Source organism: Vipera ursinii (assembly GCF_947247035.1).
Source record: "Vipera ursinii genome assembly, chromosome: 5".
In the NCBI taxonomy this organism is placed as follows: Eukaryota; Metazoa; Chordata; class Lepidosauria; order Squamata; family Viperidae; genus Vipera; species Vipera ursinii.
Window position 1 is genome coordinate 55,520,595 of NC_139518.1, and position 19,738 is coordinate 55,540,332.

General features: G+C 39.7%; 1 protein-coding gene across 1 annotated transcript; it reads right to left on the bottom strand.

The window, feature by feature from the left end:
* Positions 1–5,302: 5,302 nt before the first annotated feature.
* Positions 5,303–19,288, bottom strand: SPMIP5 (sperm microtubule inner protein 5; the record flags this gene model as incomplete). Its single annotated transcript, XM_083365085.1, has 6 exons — positions 19,259–19,288; positions 17,819–17,887; positions 14,600–14,821; positions 8,619–8,790; positions 7,679–7,767; positions 5,303–5,463 (listed from the first exon to the last, which is right to left on the bottom strand). Exons 2-6 carry the CDS (start codon positions 17,874–17,876, stop codon positions 5,303–5,305), a joined length of 702 nt encoding a protein of 233 aa, XP_083221211.1. The 5' UTR covers positions 17,877–17,887; positions 19,259–19,288.
* Between the last annotated feature and the right edge of the window lie 450 nt (positions 19,289–19,738).

The window sequence follows — 19,738 nt, forward strand, 5'->3', positions numbered from 1 at the left end:
AGAGAATGCACCACTGTATCTATAGGGTGAAAGCAAAGTAATAGCTAAGGGGGTTCAAGTTAGGCCACCTCTTAATCCTATTTCTTAAATAAGGTCCTCAGGCTTAGTGCTAGCTTTGTGCACCCAGACTGAAGACAAATTGCATGAAAAAATATGTGATATGTACTTAGGATGTTATACTTTTCTTCTTCCATGGACTTCTTGGTTGTATGAGAAAAAAATATATAAGCAGCAACACTAATCTCAGACCATTGTCTTATCTGGAAAATCTATTCTTGCTGGATATTTGGATATCTATTGCACATGAATCCATATTGGTGTAGTTCCAATGGATGAAAGCATTGGATGAAAACTAATCAAGGAGAGAAGCAATCTAAGAACTAAGAAGAAATTTCCTGATAGTTAGAACAATTAATCAGTAGAACAACCTGCCTCCAGAAGTAGTGAATGCTCCAACACTGGAAGTTTTAAAGAAGAGATTGAACAACAATTTGTCTGAAATGGTATAGGGTTTCCTGCCTGAGCAGGGGGTTGGACTAGAAGACTTCCAAGGTCCCTTCCAACTCTGTTATTCTATTCTATTCTATTCTATTCTGTTCTGTTCTGTTCTGTTCTGTTCTGTTCTATTCTATTCTATTCCATTCCATTCCATTCCATTCCATTCCATTCCAGTCTAGTCTAAATTCTAATTTTAAAATAATTAAACAAATATTTTGTCATTCACATTTGATTTGGTCCATTCTTTGGCATCCTTTCTTTAATGAATATATTCCACCATTTATTTGATATTATTGTACGAGTTGGCCATGGTGAGTTGGCTGCAGCAAGTTGTTCCATTCCACAGCAAACCTTCCTAATCTTGGTCTTTGATTTACAGTCTTTGGATGTTGGTAATGGAATCAAGTAGAATTTTTTAAAAAGATAATATTCTCTTCCAGGAAGGATCTGAAACTAGAAGAGGTAAGCAAGCTCTGCTTGCACCATGCTTACAACTGCTTTGTATGACAAATCACCACATCAATGCATTCATCGTTAACAATGGGTTTCCATCAAACATCCTCTTTTAATAATGAAGTGAAGCATTCATTATTAATGCTTGTTGGGTACTGTTGGGTAGTGTTTAAGCAAGCTACATTTTGCAGCTATCCCACCAAATGCAAAGTTAAATGAACACCAAATTGCTGTCCATTTTCCTGGTTTTCAGTGCTAATGGACATATTTTTGTGACCTTTTTCAATGCTTACAGTTTTAAAATAGTAGCAACAAAGAAAACTGCTGTTTGAAATGCAAGTGGCTGTAAACCATATATTATTTGTAGATACAGCATATTCTGAAATCATTCATTTCAGTGTGTCACTAAGGCCTAATTGGTATATATTTTGGTTGACATATATTGTTCTCTTGTAAAGGTGTCAACTTCCCCAATAACAAAAGGACTGCAGTTTGTGATATACAAATTAGGCTCCTCACCATATAATCAGGCCTATCAATTAGGATGCTATTTTCAACAAAATATGCTCAAAGTGCATGCAAGATTGATGGGTCTTTTCAGACTTTAACACTGTACTATTCATTGCAAAGTTTTTGATCAGCATCATATCAATTAAGAGACATTTGACTTGTGAAACTGATGTAGCCTGTTCAATAGAGTTTGGCAGCAAAATTCAGCTTTTGCTATCAACATTTGAAAACACGCTGACATTTCTGTAATGAAACACAGTATTGGGGTAGTTTAGAACGAAATCTGTAATGCATCTCCTTGGTGCAGGGCTACTGTATATTCTCCAGGATTTAACAACCCAGGAACAGTAAAGGGGAACAAAAAAAGAAAAGCTTCTATTAACAAAGGTCTTTACCATCTCTACATTTCTAGGTAAAATCATATCGAACAAGTTATTATTTTTGACAATATGATCTAAAAGTAAAGTTTCTATTACCTTTAAACCAAGTTCTGGCTTGTAAGCAGTGAACATGTTTTGGTCCCTCATAGGAAGCTGAAAACGGATATAAGCTTTTTCCTACAACGGATGTTTTAAGCCCACGACAAATAGATCTCCACCCACAATTAGAACAACTGTAGGTAGTCCTTGACTTACGACAATTTCTGTTGCTAAGCGAGACAGTTGTTAAATGAATTTTGCTCCATTTTATGACTTTCCTTGCCACAGTTGTTAAGTTAGTAACCTGGTTAAGTGAATTTGGCTTCCCCACTGACTTTGCTTGTCAGAGGTGATCACATGACCTCAGGACACTGAAACCATCATCAATATGAGTCAGTTGCTAGGCACCTGAATTTTGGTCATGTGATCCTAGAGATGCTGTAATGGTGTGAAAAACCTATGTCACTTTTTTCAATTCTGTTACAATATAGTAACTTTGAATTGTCACTAAATGAACTGTTGTAACTCAAGGACTACCTGTGATTGTGCTTTAATATTAGCTTGTTCCCAAGCTCGTAGTTGAAACCATAAATTATGGCTAAGTAAAAGCTTTCTTTGTTCAAAGGGTCTGGAAACATAGTCAAACCCCTTATTTCTAAGCCATTAAGTTAACATATGTGAAGCCAATGCAGCCTGTACTTTTGTGAGTCTGCTTCTTTCCCCCATCTACGTACTTTTTACATTGATTTTCCCTTGCTGAACATTTGAGTTATAATGATATCTTACAATAATGATGCTGATTTACACATTCTGCCATACTTACAGTATATTATCAATTTCCAGATGGGGTTTCCTGAGTTGGACCCTTTCTTTTGTGTAGAAAATGGTGGTCAGTGAGTGATGGCTAAAACTACAGGTAGTCCTCGACACACAACAGATCTATTAGTGACAGTTCAAAGTTACAGCCGCACTGAAAGAACTGACTTAGGTCCGTTTTTCAGTTATGACTTTTCCAGCGTCCCCAAGATCATGTGATCAAAACTCAGATGCTTGGCAACTGGTTCATATTTATGACTGCTGCAGGGTCCCAGGGTCACGTGATCCCCTTTTGCGACCTTCTGACAAGCAAAGTCAACGGGCGAGCCAGTTTCACTTAACAACCAGGTTACTAACTTATCAACTGCAGTGATTCACTTAACAAGTGAGGCAAGAAAGGTCATAAAATGAAATGTCTCACTTAACAACAGTAATTTTGCACTCATTTGTGGTTGTTAAGTCAAGGCCTACCAGTAGTCCCCTCAAGGTTGGCAGCAATTTCTTTGGGAGTTTCTTTTTTTTTAATATGCAGAATGCAACCCCAAACTTCTCACTTGAAGAACTGCATGTAATCTAATGTTTCAACACATCTGAACCACTCAGCGGGACCTCTTCTTGCAGACACCTTTTTCTGAAGAAGACAGACTGAAGTAGTCCCAGTGTGTGTATTACCTGTGTAAAGCTTCAAAGGAAAGAATTTGAAGGGTGCATTTGTAATGCAAAACACTGTTAATAATTACAGTTTGCAGCATAGCAGATGCCATCTAATCTACCTCCCTTTTCTGACGGCAGACCATACAAATTATAGGCTGAGAAGGAAAATTTAAGTGTACAGGTTAACAGTTTAACGGAAAGATTCAGAAACTGAAATGCTCGACAAGGTACCATGCAATCAAATGCAAAGGGGGAAAAAACCCCTCCTGAGGGTAATTAAGTGAGGCACTTATTTATTATTATGCTAACAACTCTTCACAAAACTTTAATACAGTTTTCTCTCCCACCCCTGGTGCTCTCCAAGTTAGCCAAATACATTTCCCTCTCCTTTCCAATCAAAAGAGCCACTCTGCTTGGGAATGGCTGGAATTCGGATTGACTTCAGTCACCCTGAGGACACAAGATTGGATGAAATTGCTTTATCATAATACAGCGCCCCAAAAGGGTTGCCCTCCAAAAATCTGGACTTTACTAGAAAGGGGAGACTACTGCTAAGAATTCTGGGAATTTGGGCCCACATACTGAGGGTATGTGGATTGGAGAGGCTGATTAATTGGTGATTGGCAAGGACTGACGGATGTTTATCCAACAAGCAGATTTACTATATTATCCCTTTTAAGTGAAGCTGGGGAAAACAGAGGTTTTTTTGTGTGTGTACACAAAATAAGCTTTCAGTGTGGTCCATATATCTATCAGGCATGCATCAGCATGTGCTTTGCATGTATTTTTCCATGGTATGTCTAAGTATGGTTGGTGAACAATTGCAGTGTTAAAAATGTCTAAGTCTGAAATCTGCTGACCATTATCTAGAAGGAATGCTGGCAGAAATTGTAGGGTCAGCTGTAAAACAGCAATTAATTAGATAATTTTAATATGTACATAAATATTTCAAATAATGCAATTGAAGCAAGTACCATGACATAATTATCTGACCTCTATCAACATAGAAAAGTACTTTCATATGGAAAAATATTATATAAACTGCTCAAATATTAAAGTTGTTATTCTAAAAATACACCTTAATAGCAAAACACCTGATAAGTGCTTTGCCCATGACAAAATTCAACAGCAGGATAATAGACTATTTCTTTAAATGTAGATTTTTTTCTCAAAATGCAGTAACTCTGGAACAATCATCTGTGTAGGTAACTTCACCATGGTGTCTTGTTTGTTAAGCATAAATAAATATAAATACAATTATGGAGAACTTTTAAGAGCAAAATCAGTCCCAGTGAAATTTCTACAAACAATGAATGAACAAACATCATTTCTACATTCTTCTTAAGATACTTCTGCAATCTTCTGCTATAAAATCACAGTTGTTCTCTTTTTAAAACAGACTGAAATTTCATTCTTTGTGAAAATAATCTTTCTTTCTCTTGGTTTCCAGTGACCACGGCTGCCACCAGAAAAACTGGGAAAACACTCTTGTGTCAATTATTTTTAAAACAATTCTCAGTATTTTACTCTTTATTTCAAAACTTCAGCTAACGTATTTGGAAGTGGTGGCTATTTCATCTTTGCAGAAAGTCATCTTGTGTGAAATCTCTTTTAAATTCCTTACTTGTTGATACCTTATAGTTTTTATGCTTCCTTAAACCCAAAGAGAGCTGCATTTTGTCCATATATCCTCAAAGCCTCTTCTTCATCAAAGATGTCCCTGAAATAATTCATTTTCTCCAACTGAAGTGACTTCTCAGTTTACTGTATATGTCAAGTTATGGCTCTCTCCTGGCACAGCAACTCTCTTACAAATGGAGTTGATAAGAAATATCACATATTTTTAAATACTGGTACACATCCACATGATTGGTCAAAGAGAGAAAGTTTTTAAGTAGCCCCATTCCAGACATTAATGTTCATTTTAATTTTCTAATGGTACAGTTCAAATATTATGCAATTAAGGTTTTCTTGTCTTCTTTGATTTGGTCTTGACCTTTTTCCATTTTATGTTTCTTACTAAGATAAGCTCCATAGCTCACATCTGTGTGATTGCATACAGAGCAACTTCTGCATATATTTCCAAATGTTCTTCCAACACCAGAGCGTTCGTCTACAAAATACAAATATTTTGCATCATATGTACCAGTTGGTCTTTAACTTTCTTCTTCTCTATGGTGGAATGGTTGGCTTAACACATTAACTATTGCAACAAAAAGAATGCAGTTATTATATGGTATCATGTTCTACAGCCATGTTTCTCAATCTCAAGGCCTTCAAGATGGGTGAATTTCAGCAAAATTGATGGTGAATACTGATGTGATGGTGAAGTCCATTAGACACTTAAAGAGTCTGAGATCAAGAAGCACTGGTCTGTGGGAATTCCTTGGTAAAAGATCGGATTCTGTTTCAAATATATATTTTGGGGCCAAAAGACCTAAAGTACTACACAAGCTTAGATTTTAGTTTTTCTAAAAGGACTGCATCCTCATACTAAAAGAATGAAAGATATTCAAGTAGGTGCAACCTTCTTACCACAATTCCACAGTAGTTTGAAAAACAGACTTGCTGAAATATAGAAATAAGATTGTTGGCTGTGCAGGTACAATGATAGCCAGGGAAATGACTGAAGTCTGGGAAATGGGCTGTCAGTCAACAGGACTGCAGATTTACCATCGTCTTATCAGGTACTTAGGAGCCCAGGGCTTGGCAGCACAAGGAAACAACAGCCAATTAACAGGGACATGAAAGGAGCCCCCAATCAGGCATCCCATGAACAACAGTGATGTAAATGGCTAATCCTTTTAATAAGGCAGCACCGTAGGAGCTTCCAACACAAACATGTGCAACCAGTTTGGGATCTGACTGCACAAATCAAACTATTTGGAGTCCTCCTGATATTAAATGCCTCTTCACCTATATCTCCACAAGCTCATCCAACAGCCATTGGGGGAATGGAAACTGTTTATCAATTCTTTAGGGAAGACTGAAGGACAAATTCCAAAATTCTAATGTTGGAAAGCTTGATCCCTCCATACTGCTGTGAGAGGGAGAAATTTTCATTATGCTTGTCTTTGGTGTCAGCTGCAACATTCTAAACTCTGTATGGGTGCCTATGCTGCCAGATGAATTTCATAATGAGTTTTCTTACTTATGAAATTTGAAGCTATAAAAACAAATTTATTTCTTGCAGAAACAGTTCTAATTTATCATTCAAGCTAGCCAGTCTTGGCTTTTTTCAATATATCCAGCCACGGGCAGAAATATTTCATCTGCTATTTTATACTCATCTTGCGGAGTTAGAATATGATTGCTTATTGTCATTGTTCTGCTTAAAAGTTGAGCATACGTGAATGCTAAACATTCAGGTTACAAATTTAAATCAACTAACTCCTTTAGCAACTTTGTGGTACAGCTTATGGACTGGGGTGGGCAACTATGATCCCTTTACTGTGGGCCTTAACTCTAGGATCTGGGTATTCTGGGTGCTGAAGTTCACAGATCATAAGTCACAGTTGCCCATCCCTGTTATAGACTGATGTACACATTAGCTGCATGCTCTCAGTTAGTCACCTCTACTTTCCAGCTCTGATTTATATTTCTTGAAGCGTAACATCTCCCACCCACAGCTCTGCCTTTGCTGGCTAGAATTATAGCATTCTTGAAGGCCAAAAGTGCTTTGGCACCGGCAGGAAGACTCATGTTGTAACTTCTTCAACCAAGCAATCTTTCCCTGGGATTCTCCTCCAGCTTCAGGAGAGGCCTCCATATTCTTTCTCCTTGAATAGAATAGAGCTGGAAGGGACCTTGGAGGTCTTCTAGTCCAGCCCCCTGCTCAAGCAGGAGGACCTACACCATATAGTCTTAGAAAAGGCTGCAGTTACTTTAAGAATTTAGCAATAAATCAAAGTTTCTCAAACTTGACAACTTTTAAGACATGCGAACCAACTTCCAGAATTCCCTAGCCATGCTGGCTAGGGAATTCTGGGAACTGAGGTCCCCACATCTTAAGTTGCTAAATCTGAGAAATACTGCAGTAGATACTGCATAAGCATTTTGGCTGAAAACCGTTTGTTTTCTAGGTACTCACTACTCTAGCCAGCATAAACCTGTGCTGGTCTGGATGATAGATGTGCCCCAACAAATCTGGAGAAAGTTGCAGTAGACAATGTTTAAAATCACTAAGCTGTAAAGAAGCACAGAAAAGCACTGCCTCTATTTTTCCTTTAAGCAAAAGTTAGGACAGACTTGCTATTAAAAGAAAAGTGAGTTTGGCCAATAGCTGAATGCCCCATCATGGTTTCAAAGAATAAAATCTGAACCCTTACGTGGAATATGGCCAGTGTACTTGGGCATCATTCCTTCAGGTCTATAGAATCTCTGGTGGTATGAATCTTTGGTTACAGGCACTTCTTTCCTAAAACAGAATAGAATAGAATATATATCAATATTCTAGCAGTTCTTGCCATTTTCCAACTTTTTTGGCTCTTGTTATGCACCCTGTTGGGTCTTCTCATAATTCTCCTAATAGTTTTCTTCTCATACTAATTACTTTTTATTTTTAAAAAACAAAAATCCAAATTCAAGTCAGGCTGTCATCATTTATTCCTAGAGCTTTTAACAGTTATCTGGCAGAAATAATCAACCGTGCTGAGACAAAATAGCTTTACTCCTACTGAATTTCTTGCCTTAACAATAAATAATAACAAACACTTGTTTGGCTAGGCTTGGTTGCCAGAAATATTTGGCTTTCTTACTATTACAGCTGAGGCTGAGAGGCAGGAAACTCTACATTCATTCATTTAATTTAATTTAATTTAATTTTTTATTTTTTCCTTTGAGTCAGTCTTGACTCCTGGTGACCACCTGGACAGGTTCTTAAAAGTTTTCTTGGCAACATTTTTGGAAGAGGTTACCATTGCTTTTTTTCTAGGACCAAGAGAGAATGACTGGCCCAGAGTCATCCCTCTGAGTTCATGCCAAATGTAGGATTGGGGCTCATAGTCTCTTGGTTTCTACCCTGAGACCCTAACCACTACACCACTATTAGGATAATAATAGACCATTACAAAAGACCAATCCATGATCCATTTTAAGTCCATTTGTGGCTTTAAAGGTTCATTACTTATGCAATTTATATATTTATTAACATTATATTTCCAAATGATTCCTGATCCATTAACAAAAACAGTTCTGTAATATAAAATCAAAATTCTCTCAAGAGAGAACTGCAATGTGCACCATTTGAACATCTCAATGTCAACTTACGTGGAATCTTGTTTGCCTCCATCTAATGAGTTTTTAAAATCTCGGTAGCAGTTTTCTGCCATCACATGATAGCGTACTCCATGACCAAATTCTGTTACCCTGGACCTGGGCACAAAGCCACTCCAGCCTGGTATGGGTGGTTCAAGGAGGCTTCTTTTGGTCTCCACAGGCCCTGTAAAATGGTCAAAAGAAGTATTATTGAGCTAATGGAGGCTGAAGCTAAAGGAGGCTGACATGGATTCCAAATGGTACGGGGGGGGGGGAATGTAAACCAGGTCCAAGTTAACCATATTTGAAAAAACAGATCCAAGTGTTGGTATATTCCCTAGAATTTCAATAAGTCTTCCCTTAAATAGCTTGCTAAGAACCTACCATATAACAGGGGTGGCTCAGCCTTGCCGAAACATCTACCCAAGTCATTTACATGGCACATTTTTTTCCAGTCAGAGATGCAAAGCAGCAGATTTGAAGAAATTCTAAATTTTGCAAAACCTAAAATAATTCTTTAGAAAAACTTCCCAGTGCTCCAGTTCTCTGAACTTACAAGCCCCAGTATTTTCAGTAAAGGATAATTTTTCGCCTCATCACCTGCAGGACCATCTCCTCTGAACTGAATCTGCCTGTGCAACTCAGACCAAGCAAAAAGTCTGTGAATTCTCTTCCCCCAAGATTCTAAAGGCACACAAGCCCAACAGTATTACATCTCCTGCATTCTCAAACAGTATTTTCCATAAGGCCAGCCCAATTCCCTTTTTCTTCTCATTCTGGAAAGCCATTCATGTTTTATTGATGTAAGCTGCCTAGGTTTGTTACAATTGGCTGGCACACATCTTGTCAAAATAAATATATATTGGTTAGGGAAATTTATGGAGGTGTCTACCTATCTGAAAACTGCTAGCGTGGGGAAGGCTGCTGTAGGAAGATGACTTTGACAGAAATATTCAGGAATTGTTACCTAGGCAAAAGCAGATGGAAACTTTTTAAGATAACATTCAGAAGTGGCTCAGGCAGAGACCTTCCTAATTCACGGGAGTATAAGAAAGAGAAGGTATAGCATTATCAGACAGGGAATTCTGATAATTCTGTTATTATAGTTAATCTCAAGAAAAGTAGCATTAGTCTTTCTATGTAGTTGGCTTTCTGGTCTACAGTAGTCTGAGACACTACCCCCCATAGATACGGCTCGCAACTTGGGTGTCCTCCTAGATTCACAGCTCTCTTTGGAAGATCATATAGGAGCTGTGACTAGGGGGCCTTCGCCCAGGTTCGCCTGGTGCGGCCCTATCTGGACTGGGATGCCTTGCGCACAGTCACTCATGCACTCGTGACCTCCCGTTCGGACTACTGCAATGCTCTCTACATGGGGCTGCCCTTGAGGACTACTCAGAGGCTCCAGCTGGTGCAGAATGCAGCCGCACGAGTGGTGGTGGGGGTTTCCCGATACTCCCATGTAACACCTCTACTCTGCGAGCTGCATTGGCTTCCGGTTGCCCTCCGGGTAAGATTCAAGGTGCTGGTTATGACCTATAAAGCCCTAAGTGGCATGGGTCCGGGTTACTTACGGGAGCACCTGTACTTCCCTTCGTCCAGTGCGCTCCCACAGAAAGGGCCTCCTTAGGGTGCCGTCAGTCAAAGAGTGTCGACTGGTGGCCCCCAGGGGGAGGGCATTCTCTGTGGGCGCACCAGACCTTTGGAACCGTTTACCGGTTGAGCTCCGGATGGCTCCCGACCTTCGCTCCTTCTGACGTGACCTAAAAACATATTTATTTGAACAAGCCGGCCTGGTCTGATGGGTTTAGGGGTATTTTAATATTTTGTTTTATTGTATTAACTTATTGAATTGGGCTGTAGTATTTAATATCTTTTAACTTTTGTATATTGTATTTTTATTGTATTGCCCTGTACACCGCCCTGAGTCCTTCGGGAGAAGGGCGGTATAGAAATAAAATAAAAAAATAAAATAAAATAAAATAAAATAAAATAAAATAAAATAATAAAATAAAATAAAATAAAATAAAATAAAATAAAATAAAATAAAAATAAAATAAAATAATAAAATAAAATAAAATAAAATAAATAAATAAATAAAATAAAATAAAATAAAATAAAATAAAATAAAATAAATAAAATAAATAAATAGTAGAGCTAATATCTACTAGAGCAGTGGTCCTCAATCTTTGCAGCTTGGTGGCCCGACTGGAGGGGGAAGAGGGGAACTGGGCTCTGTGAATGGTGGGCTGGTAAACGGGTGCGCACACACATGCAGCTCCACTCATGCAAAAGAGAAGCCTTTGGGGTGCGGTTTCATGTTCCAGGGCAAAAGCTTTTGCAAAGGGATGGAAGGCCTGAAGTAGCGCGAGATCGCTCCCCTGACACCTTTTGTCTATTTGCAAAAGCTTCTAGTGTGGAGGAGAGAAGCCTTTGAGGGTCTCATGCTCCTTCAGACTCACCGAGGCTGCCCAATGCTCCAAAATCAGATCGGGTGTCCAGCTCAGGCAGCTTTGATGAGTCAGCGAACCTGAGCAGGGTGTGCTCATGCCACTCAGACTTGGCAGCCCAGCTGGGTGGGAGAGAGGAACTGGGCTGCGTAAGTGGCAGGCCAGCACACACATGTGCGCGCGCAGTTCCACTCACACATGAGAGAAGTCTTTGGGGTGCCTCTTGTGCAAGTGAAGCTGTGCGCTCACACCAGCCTACCTCTTGCGTCACCTAGTTCTGAATATGCCATGGTCTGGCAGTGGGCTACAGCCCGGAAGTTGGAGGCCTCTGTATTAGAGTCTTTGATCTCTCAGAACAGTCCAAGAACTAAGGATGCCTACTGACCACAGAGTATCCACGGACTGATGACTGATTACAGTAAAAGTGGAAAACCTGATAGGAGAGGAGTGAAATACTCTAAACAGGAAAAACTCACCCTAAAATTATGCCTCACTTATAAAAATTAAATAATATATGTAGTAGAACCTCAATTGTGGAAAATTAATTCTAAATTTGCAGAGTATTTTTTTCTAGTCCTCCAGTTGAGCTTTTTGGAGGACACAAAGCAGGTTCACCCAGAATCACAGAGAGAAGCCAATACATGTTTCTCCATAAGTGAAATAGCAAGGTTATTAGAGCCCTTTGTCATGTTTTATCTTTCCAGTCTTGCATATGATTTGAAAAAGAAACATAAAACACCAAAGGACTTGACATGGGAGAAATATACTCCTGATACCTCCCTCCCAGTGAGAGAATTGCTATTATCCTGTTCTTCATTACAATTCATCAAAGAGACTTTTCCTTCCCATCCAGTGCCTGCCTCGGTTGTGGGTAACAGCCATGAAGTCCCTTCAGTAGAGCAAAAAGAAAAAAGAACCCTACAGAATTTGGCATCTCTGATGATAAAACACCAAGCTCTGTCATTTAGCCTTAAGCTTCTGTATTTGGGAAAAATAAAATGAACAAAAAGCACTGTTTTTGCCACTTATTTCTTCTAGTAAAAAAGTCTTTCCTACTTAAGCCTCTAGAATGCAAAATTCTAGTTGGAATGAAGAAAGCCGGAAATACATCCAAAAGCCAAGAGCTCAAATGTTATTCCCCCCCCCCATATTCTCCTAGAAAGAAACCAGAAACAAAACTAAGTTTGCGAAATATGAGTACTTTGGGAAAGACAATCAATGCTGAGAATATGCCAATCAGAAACAGAGTAGAAAATATCAGTGGCAGCATTAGCAATATGCAGCTTCCTTTAAGGCAGACATGTCAAACACAAGGCCTGGGGGCCAGATCCGGCCCGCGGTTTCATGCGGCCCGCGAAGCCATCCTGGAAACAGTGAGGGAACGGCCCCCACTGCCTTGGCCCTGGCCCAGAGACCCTCCTTCTGCCAGAGACCCTCAGATCTGTCCCACTCCTGCCCAGACCCCCATAGGCACCCTTGATGCGAACGATGTAGAGCTGGCCATGCCCACCCAGTAGGTCATTCGCACTCTAGCCACGCCCACCCAGTACGCCACGCCCACCCTAGCATACCCACCTGGCCCCCTGAGGGCAACCGCAATGCTGATGCGGCCCTCAGTGAAATTGAGTTTGACACCCCTGCTTTAAGGCAAAGGACACTTCCATTGGGAGACATTTCACAGGATTTTTCCTTCCTGATCCTTCATAAACCATTATAAAACTAACCTTCAATCATCTAAATTTGGACTGGTGGTAGGCAGCGAATGTGGTTACTTTCTTAGCATTTCAAAACAAGACTCAAACAACATTCTGCCTACCACTCCCATATTACAAATTCTAGGGTATCAAAAATAATCCATTGGATTTGGGAGGGTAATCAATTCAAATGAATATATTCAAATAAATTAATAACCTGATCCCTACTCCACGTAAAAATAAAGAAATAGCTAGGGGCCTGCCCATCCACAGTTTCAGTATGTATTGCATGCATGTGTCTATTTGCAAGATGAGGATCTAGTGTGATGGAAGAAACCATCCTGTAGTGAAACCATTTCTTCTCCTTCTAATTAAAAACTTCTGCTAGGGGTAATTCTAGAAGGAAAAAATGGAAGCATTTGGCCCCTAGATCCTTTTTACAATGACTCTAATTCAGATCATGCATAGCCTCTGGATCTGTACAGTCACAACTCGGAAAAAGAATTAAGACCTTGTAGACTGTTAAAACTATTCATCCTAAGCAGTAAAAAAGAAATCAGTTTGTATACATTGCTACAGAGGCTGTCAATCTAAAGTTAAGACAGGGTTTGCTTATAACATGGACTCTATTACTTTGCTAGCAGAAAGGCTGAACATAAATGTTTGCTTGTTCCTAAGAGCTCAGATGCAGTGAAGCAAGAACAAAGTTAATAGAACAGGCCATCTCAAACCCAATATTGCAAAAAGGACAAAAAAGTGTGATTTCAGTCCCTGAAACAAGTAATGCCATGAAGACAAACAGATCCAAAGATGATTCAGAGTCATGTAAAAAGCAACTTTGGGGGGGCTTCCAACAAAGTCCCTAATCTAAGACACTTATTGTACAATAAAAAGCCTATTAAAGACACTATACCCTGAAATTAAATTCTGTATTTTTATATTTTGATAAAGTTGCAAGACTAATCAATTAATAAGCTATCTATTAAGAACACAATTCACATGCTGATTTGTATACTCTGTACAGCACTTAATCAGCAACTGAAAGAAATTTTTGACAAATTAATTTATCTATTTAAAGGTTACTTGTAAGGCTGGCTTAAAAATATTCTTTCTTACAATCTTTTTGTTCCAATGTATCTTCATTCTGTACAATTCAGCTCATCTGACTTCCTAATCTTCATCTTTTATTGCAAAGTCAAGATTACATTATTCATTGATAGTGCAAGAAACATTCCCTTTGACATGGTTATGCTTTTAAACATTTACTGTCTTAAGTTTAGTTCATTTCCAATTTGAAGACTCTAGTTGTCCAGATCAAAAAATACAACTGAATCAAAAGAATATCCATAGAATGCCTAATCTGTATCCTGGAGCAATAACTCAAATACTATGAATGTCCATTCTGCTTTTTTATTCTTTTAGCTTTTTCATTTCTACCAAATTGCCTCTTCTAAGGATTAGCCTATTTTTAAAATGAGAATACTTCTTCTCCTGTTTGACCTCACTTTTCAAATGATAATTTAATTTAAATATTGTTTTGGTCCAAATTATATATTGCTTACTGTTTACTGTGGTTGTTACACTTGAATTGTATCACATCTTAAATATTCAATACTGCCAGATATGTTTGCCTACCTAAACATTAACTATGCCAGATGTTTTTCAGAGAAAAGTCCTTTAACAAAGACTCCCAACAGCCTTTCGGCCATTTCCACAACAACCAAATATTCTGGATTCTGCTGTAATCAAAACAACTAAAGATGCAATTATTTGTCAATACTGTTAAAGTACAATAGCAATAAAAGGGATTTAAGTAAATTCAAGTTATTATAAATTATGCATACTGTACCCAGCACATTGGGATGATGTTTGTAATTATAGTCATCAAGTACATTTAATATTTCTTCATTAGTGCAGATAGGTGGTAGCTGTGGCGCGGTGGCTGCTATATGCCTCATTTCAGCTACCTGGTCATTCTTTCTCTCTGTAATATCACGAAAGGTCTTAACACACCACACAGAATCATTTCCAAAGCTAGTTCCAACACGATAGAATCTGAGAGGGATGTATCCTACAAAAAGCAAAGAAATGTAGTCAGGCGCCATTCAGAAACCTTCAAAATAGGATAGCTTAGGATTTTTCATTAAGTCAACTGTTTATGTATATATACGACAGGGGTCCACAAAATTGGCAACTTTAAAACTTGTGGACTTCAACTCCCAGAATTCCTCAACCAACATATCAGAGATGACTGGCTGGGAAACAATGATCTAATCCAACACTTAAAAGCAGAAATCTTGTATCATTTCTTCCCTAACCAATGACCATCCATCCTGTTTAAGGAGTTCATACCTTTGGAAGCAGCTACTTCATTATAACCTCATTAGTTAATTAGAGCGTCCATCATAAAATCAGTTTTATTGCCTGCATTCACAAAGGTGCGCCAAATAGATTATTTATTGCAGGGCTTTTCAACCAGTGGTATGGGTACCACCTGTGGTACATTGGCATCTGGCAGGTGGTACGCGACCATCCTAGAAAAGTGGTAGCGGGGGAGGGGAATGAGCCTGAGCGAGAGATGGCTGGAGCTGCAGGGCTGTCAGGACTCAGTGGAAGTGCCAAGATCAGCGCTTCTTTGGGGCTGTCAGGGCTCAGTGAACGCACCAGGATCAGCGCCGAGCTCCAGCTGGAGCTCGGCGCTGATCCTGGTGCTTCTGAGCCCAGAAGAAGCACCTGTCAGCTGGAATGTTGCAGCATCTCCAGGGTCTTGTGATTTACATTCAGATGCTTGGCAACTGATTCATATTTATGACAATCACAGTGTCCCAGGGTCATGTGAAGTGGCCAAAACCTGCTGCAACCACCCACTAGATGGGGGGAATAAAAATCAAATACCACACCCCACCCCTGCTGCCAATCCTCAACAGAAATGCTCACAACAATGAAAACCTCGGACAGGAGGGAGAGCGCCGCCGGGTGGGCAAGCGTCTTGCTTGGCTGTGGCTTCGGGGTCACTTTTTCCAGTGCACTGTAACTTTGAACAGTCACTAAGTGAACTGTTGTAAGTTGAGGACTACCTGTACTTCATCACTTTTTTCCTTTTTTTTTGGGTCATCAAGCTTTTGATACCTTGCTATGCGACTGGTGGTACTCGGATGTTGCCATATTCTAAAAGTGGTAAAATGGGTGAAAAGAGCCCTGATTTATTGGGTTATAAAACAGAACATTTAGCTCTGGGGCTATATCTTTCAAAATTATATCATTTTGCCATCTCTTGCCAGGTGATTAACTTATATTCATAACAATTGATCATTATGCTTCTCCCACCCCTCCCTATAATATAAATTACTATACCTAGCACAAGGCAAAGATTAAAGTCTGGTGTGCATCCCACTAAGGAAAGGAAGATTGGGGCTCTTTATATTTGCCATGAACTACAGATATGAAAATAAAAACAAAGGAGATAGTCTTCACCTTGAAAGGTCATATGAAACTCTCAGCAAAGAAAGAGGGCAAAGAAGAATATGATATTGATGGTATTTCTGGAAGACATATTAAAGATTAGCGCTTCCCAACTAAATTATCTCCAGAAATAGTACCACTCCCCCTATATTAATTGCAGATCAGGATGATTACGAATCCTGGGATACAGAGGGTCAGTTTACCCGAAAGACATCAATTTAGGGACTGCTACCTTACTATTTCTTTACAGACATTGGTTCATTCACAACCTGAGCATTTAAACAACTCTGGATACACGTGGGGCACGGAACCTAGTTTTAATCCAGAAAGAAGTTATTTATTTATTTATTTATTTTATTTTATTTTATTACATTTCTATACCGCCCCTTCCCGAAGGACTCAGGGCGGTTTACAGGGTAATTAAAAAAACGAAATACAAAAGTTAAAACAGATTTAAAAAGAAAAAAATGTATGTGCCCGTCAAATAAAACCCCAGTTAAAATAAGATTGATCCTCAGCCTGGGCCAGAGAGCTCGAAGAGCCAGGTCTTCAGGCCCCGGTGGAATGAACGGAGGTCGAGGTTAGTCCTCAGCTCCACTGGCAGCTGGTTCCAAAGGGCAGGCGCCCCCACTGAGAAGGCTCTATCCCTGGGTATTACCCGCCGGCAATCTCTTACCGGTGGGACCCTGAGAAGACCCTCCCTGTGGGAGCGCACTGGACGAAGGGAACTTGATGCCGGCAGCAGGTGTTCCCTCAGATATTACAATGCAAGCTAGTGTGCCAGATACCAAATTAGCTAGAGTACATAAAAGACTCCAGTACTGTATCTAAATCATGACACGTGCAAAGTAGCAGTGAGTATCTTCAGTTTGATAAGCGACCATAATTCCAGATCCATTTCAATCATCTATGACTGGACCAGAGCTAGCTAACAGTTTTGCCTTTCAGGGAATAGTAAAATTGGGCCACTGTTTCAGAGAGATTTCCTGACCAGATTACTCAATGCCTTCAACATAGCAGAGCTTCTAATGAACTGGAAAAGTTCTTAAAATTTCAGGGAGATATCCAGAGAGATATACCTGTCTTGAAAGTATCTCATGTTGGAGTGTATAGCGCAGTCATCATCAGTGGTTGACCACAGGAAATATTTTATGACATTTTGTATTATGTCATAAAATACTTTATGATAATTATGTCACAAGTGTTTTATAACATATGCCAAATTTCAATTCAAGTCATGGTTCCCAGATTTTAGACACATTCTGTAAATTAGGCATTTTCGTCATACCTTGGTTGAAAAAAATTTGCCTTTTGACACACTCTTTCACCCAGTTAAAGGTTACAAGGCACAAGAACTTTAGCAGTATATAGATAAAGCACTACTGGTTAAACATAATATCCTTTCATACGATCATGTAAGGCTTTCTTTTTAGCTTTAGAATACTAATAAAAGTTATAATCTCATTTGTTATTGGTGCACCAATGTATTAAACAGTATAAAAAGAGACTGAGCTGAGAAAGTTGACCATTGGCTTCCTCTTTATCTGGACATTGCAATCCTTGTCAAGTTAGTGGCCGAGAAGTGGCCAAAGCTGTGAATTGTTACCTGTGTATCCTGGAATCAACGGATGATATTCATCTACTTGCCGCCGAAGTGCTGTCATGCTTTTCCCAGCTACGATGACAGAAAGCAAATACTCACTGTGGCATCCACACTTTAATATGACTAAGCCTTTAAAAGGCCAGTTTACTTAAAACACATTGACTTCCAGTTTGGCAAACTCTTCAATCACTTCTGCATCTTAATGTCATGAAGACCAACACACATGGAGAGAGGCACCAATTATGAGAAAGAAGCCTTCCAAAGCAGATTCAAAACAGCTCAGGAAGGACAGCAAATGTCAGAGATAAGAAAACCCTCCCTAGAACCATGTTAACAAGGACCTACTATCCTTCATATAAAAGAAGTGTTTGTGTAATTTCTTAAGGACACAGGCACCCTCAAGTCAAACTCAGTTCCTGTTGACTACTACATCCATGTTGCATTTTTTGGCAGCATTACAGAAGTGATTTTGCCTTTTTATAGGACATTATTTTTCAACTGTCCAGTGAAACCAAAAGCCCTGGGACTTCTAGAGAGATGTTTTGTTTTGCTTTGTTTTCATCCAAGCAAACACAGACCCCCCCATAAGCTTACAAGGGCAGTCAAGGGGAACTAGGAGCTATCCAGAACCAGCCCACAAAACACAAAACAACCCAACTTTCCAGGGTTTGTTCCATGTTATCTAGTAGTCATTTCCTGTCTTTAAATGTGGCAAAGTGTTAACTAAATGGTCATACATAGCTTCTGCTAAGCAAACTCTCCCCAACCTCACCATTGTAAAAGCTAACAAAGCTCTTCAGGTCACTACAATTACCCATATCTCCCACTAGACGCCCATCGGCCTTCAGCTGCCCAGCTTTCATTGGCTTCTACTGCTTTCCCATAACTTTCCTTTGTGCAGAATATTAGAAGAGAGAAACGGTGAGAAAAAAAAAATAACCGGGCTTGAGGTCTACTCAAGCCTTGGTGGAGCAGTGGGCTAATGCCTCCTTAAGTAACACCAGCTGCCTGCAATTAGTGCAGGTTCGCATCCCACCAGGCTCAAGGTTGACTCAGCCTTCCATCCTTCCGAGGTAGGTAAAATGAGGACCCAGGTTGTTGGGGGCAATTAAGCTGACTTTGTAATAAAGCCGCTTGGGGTGTGTGTGTGTGAAAGCCCTAATAAGCAGGCATATACATAGAATGAAGGCTACTGCTAAGCTTGTAAGCCGCCCTGAGTCTTCGGAGAAGGGCGGGATATAAATGGAATTAAAATTAAAAAAAATAAAATAAAAAATACTCTAAGAAGCGCAATTCCGCAAAAGCAAACTTGCGAGTCAGAGAAAGAAAAAACAACGCCTCCGGTTAGTAAGTGTTGTAAGCGGAAAAGAGGTAGCGCGAACACCCACCCCCTGCTTTCAGTTTTGCAAAGAACCCGCCAGGCCCGAGGAGGGAATAGTTTACCACGATAGTATCTGCCGACTGCACACTCCTCCGCCCAGTCTCTCCCGCCCCTTCCACAAGAGGTCAATATAGCCGGCTCAGTCTCACGGCATTATGACCTCAGTCGGCACGATCTTTACAACGGGCGGGCGGGAGACTTCCGGAGTTTAATAATAATAATACTCAGGCAGAGGCGGTGTAGCCTCTGTGTGTGTGTGTGTTTGTGTGTGTGTGTGAGAGAGAGAGAGAGTAAAGGGATCGGGCAGGAAGAGAGAGGAAGAAACGCGCTTCTTTTCACTGGTCAGCTTTTCAAATTGACCGCTTGCCTTTGGATGCTCCAACGATCCCCGAACGCAAGCAGGAAAATAGCAATATTGTTTTTCCAGACGTAATTAGTTACCGATAGATTTGAATCTGGAGTTTTCAAAATTTACTCCGGTAAACTTCAAGTTGCGTCCCAGATCTGAATTAATGCAGTGTTTCATTAAAGACTGAAGAAAC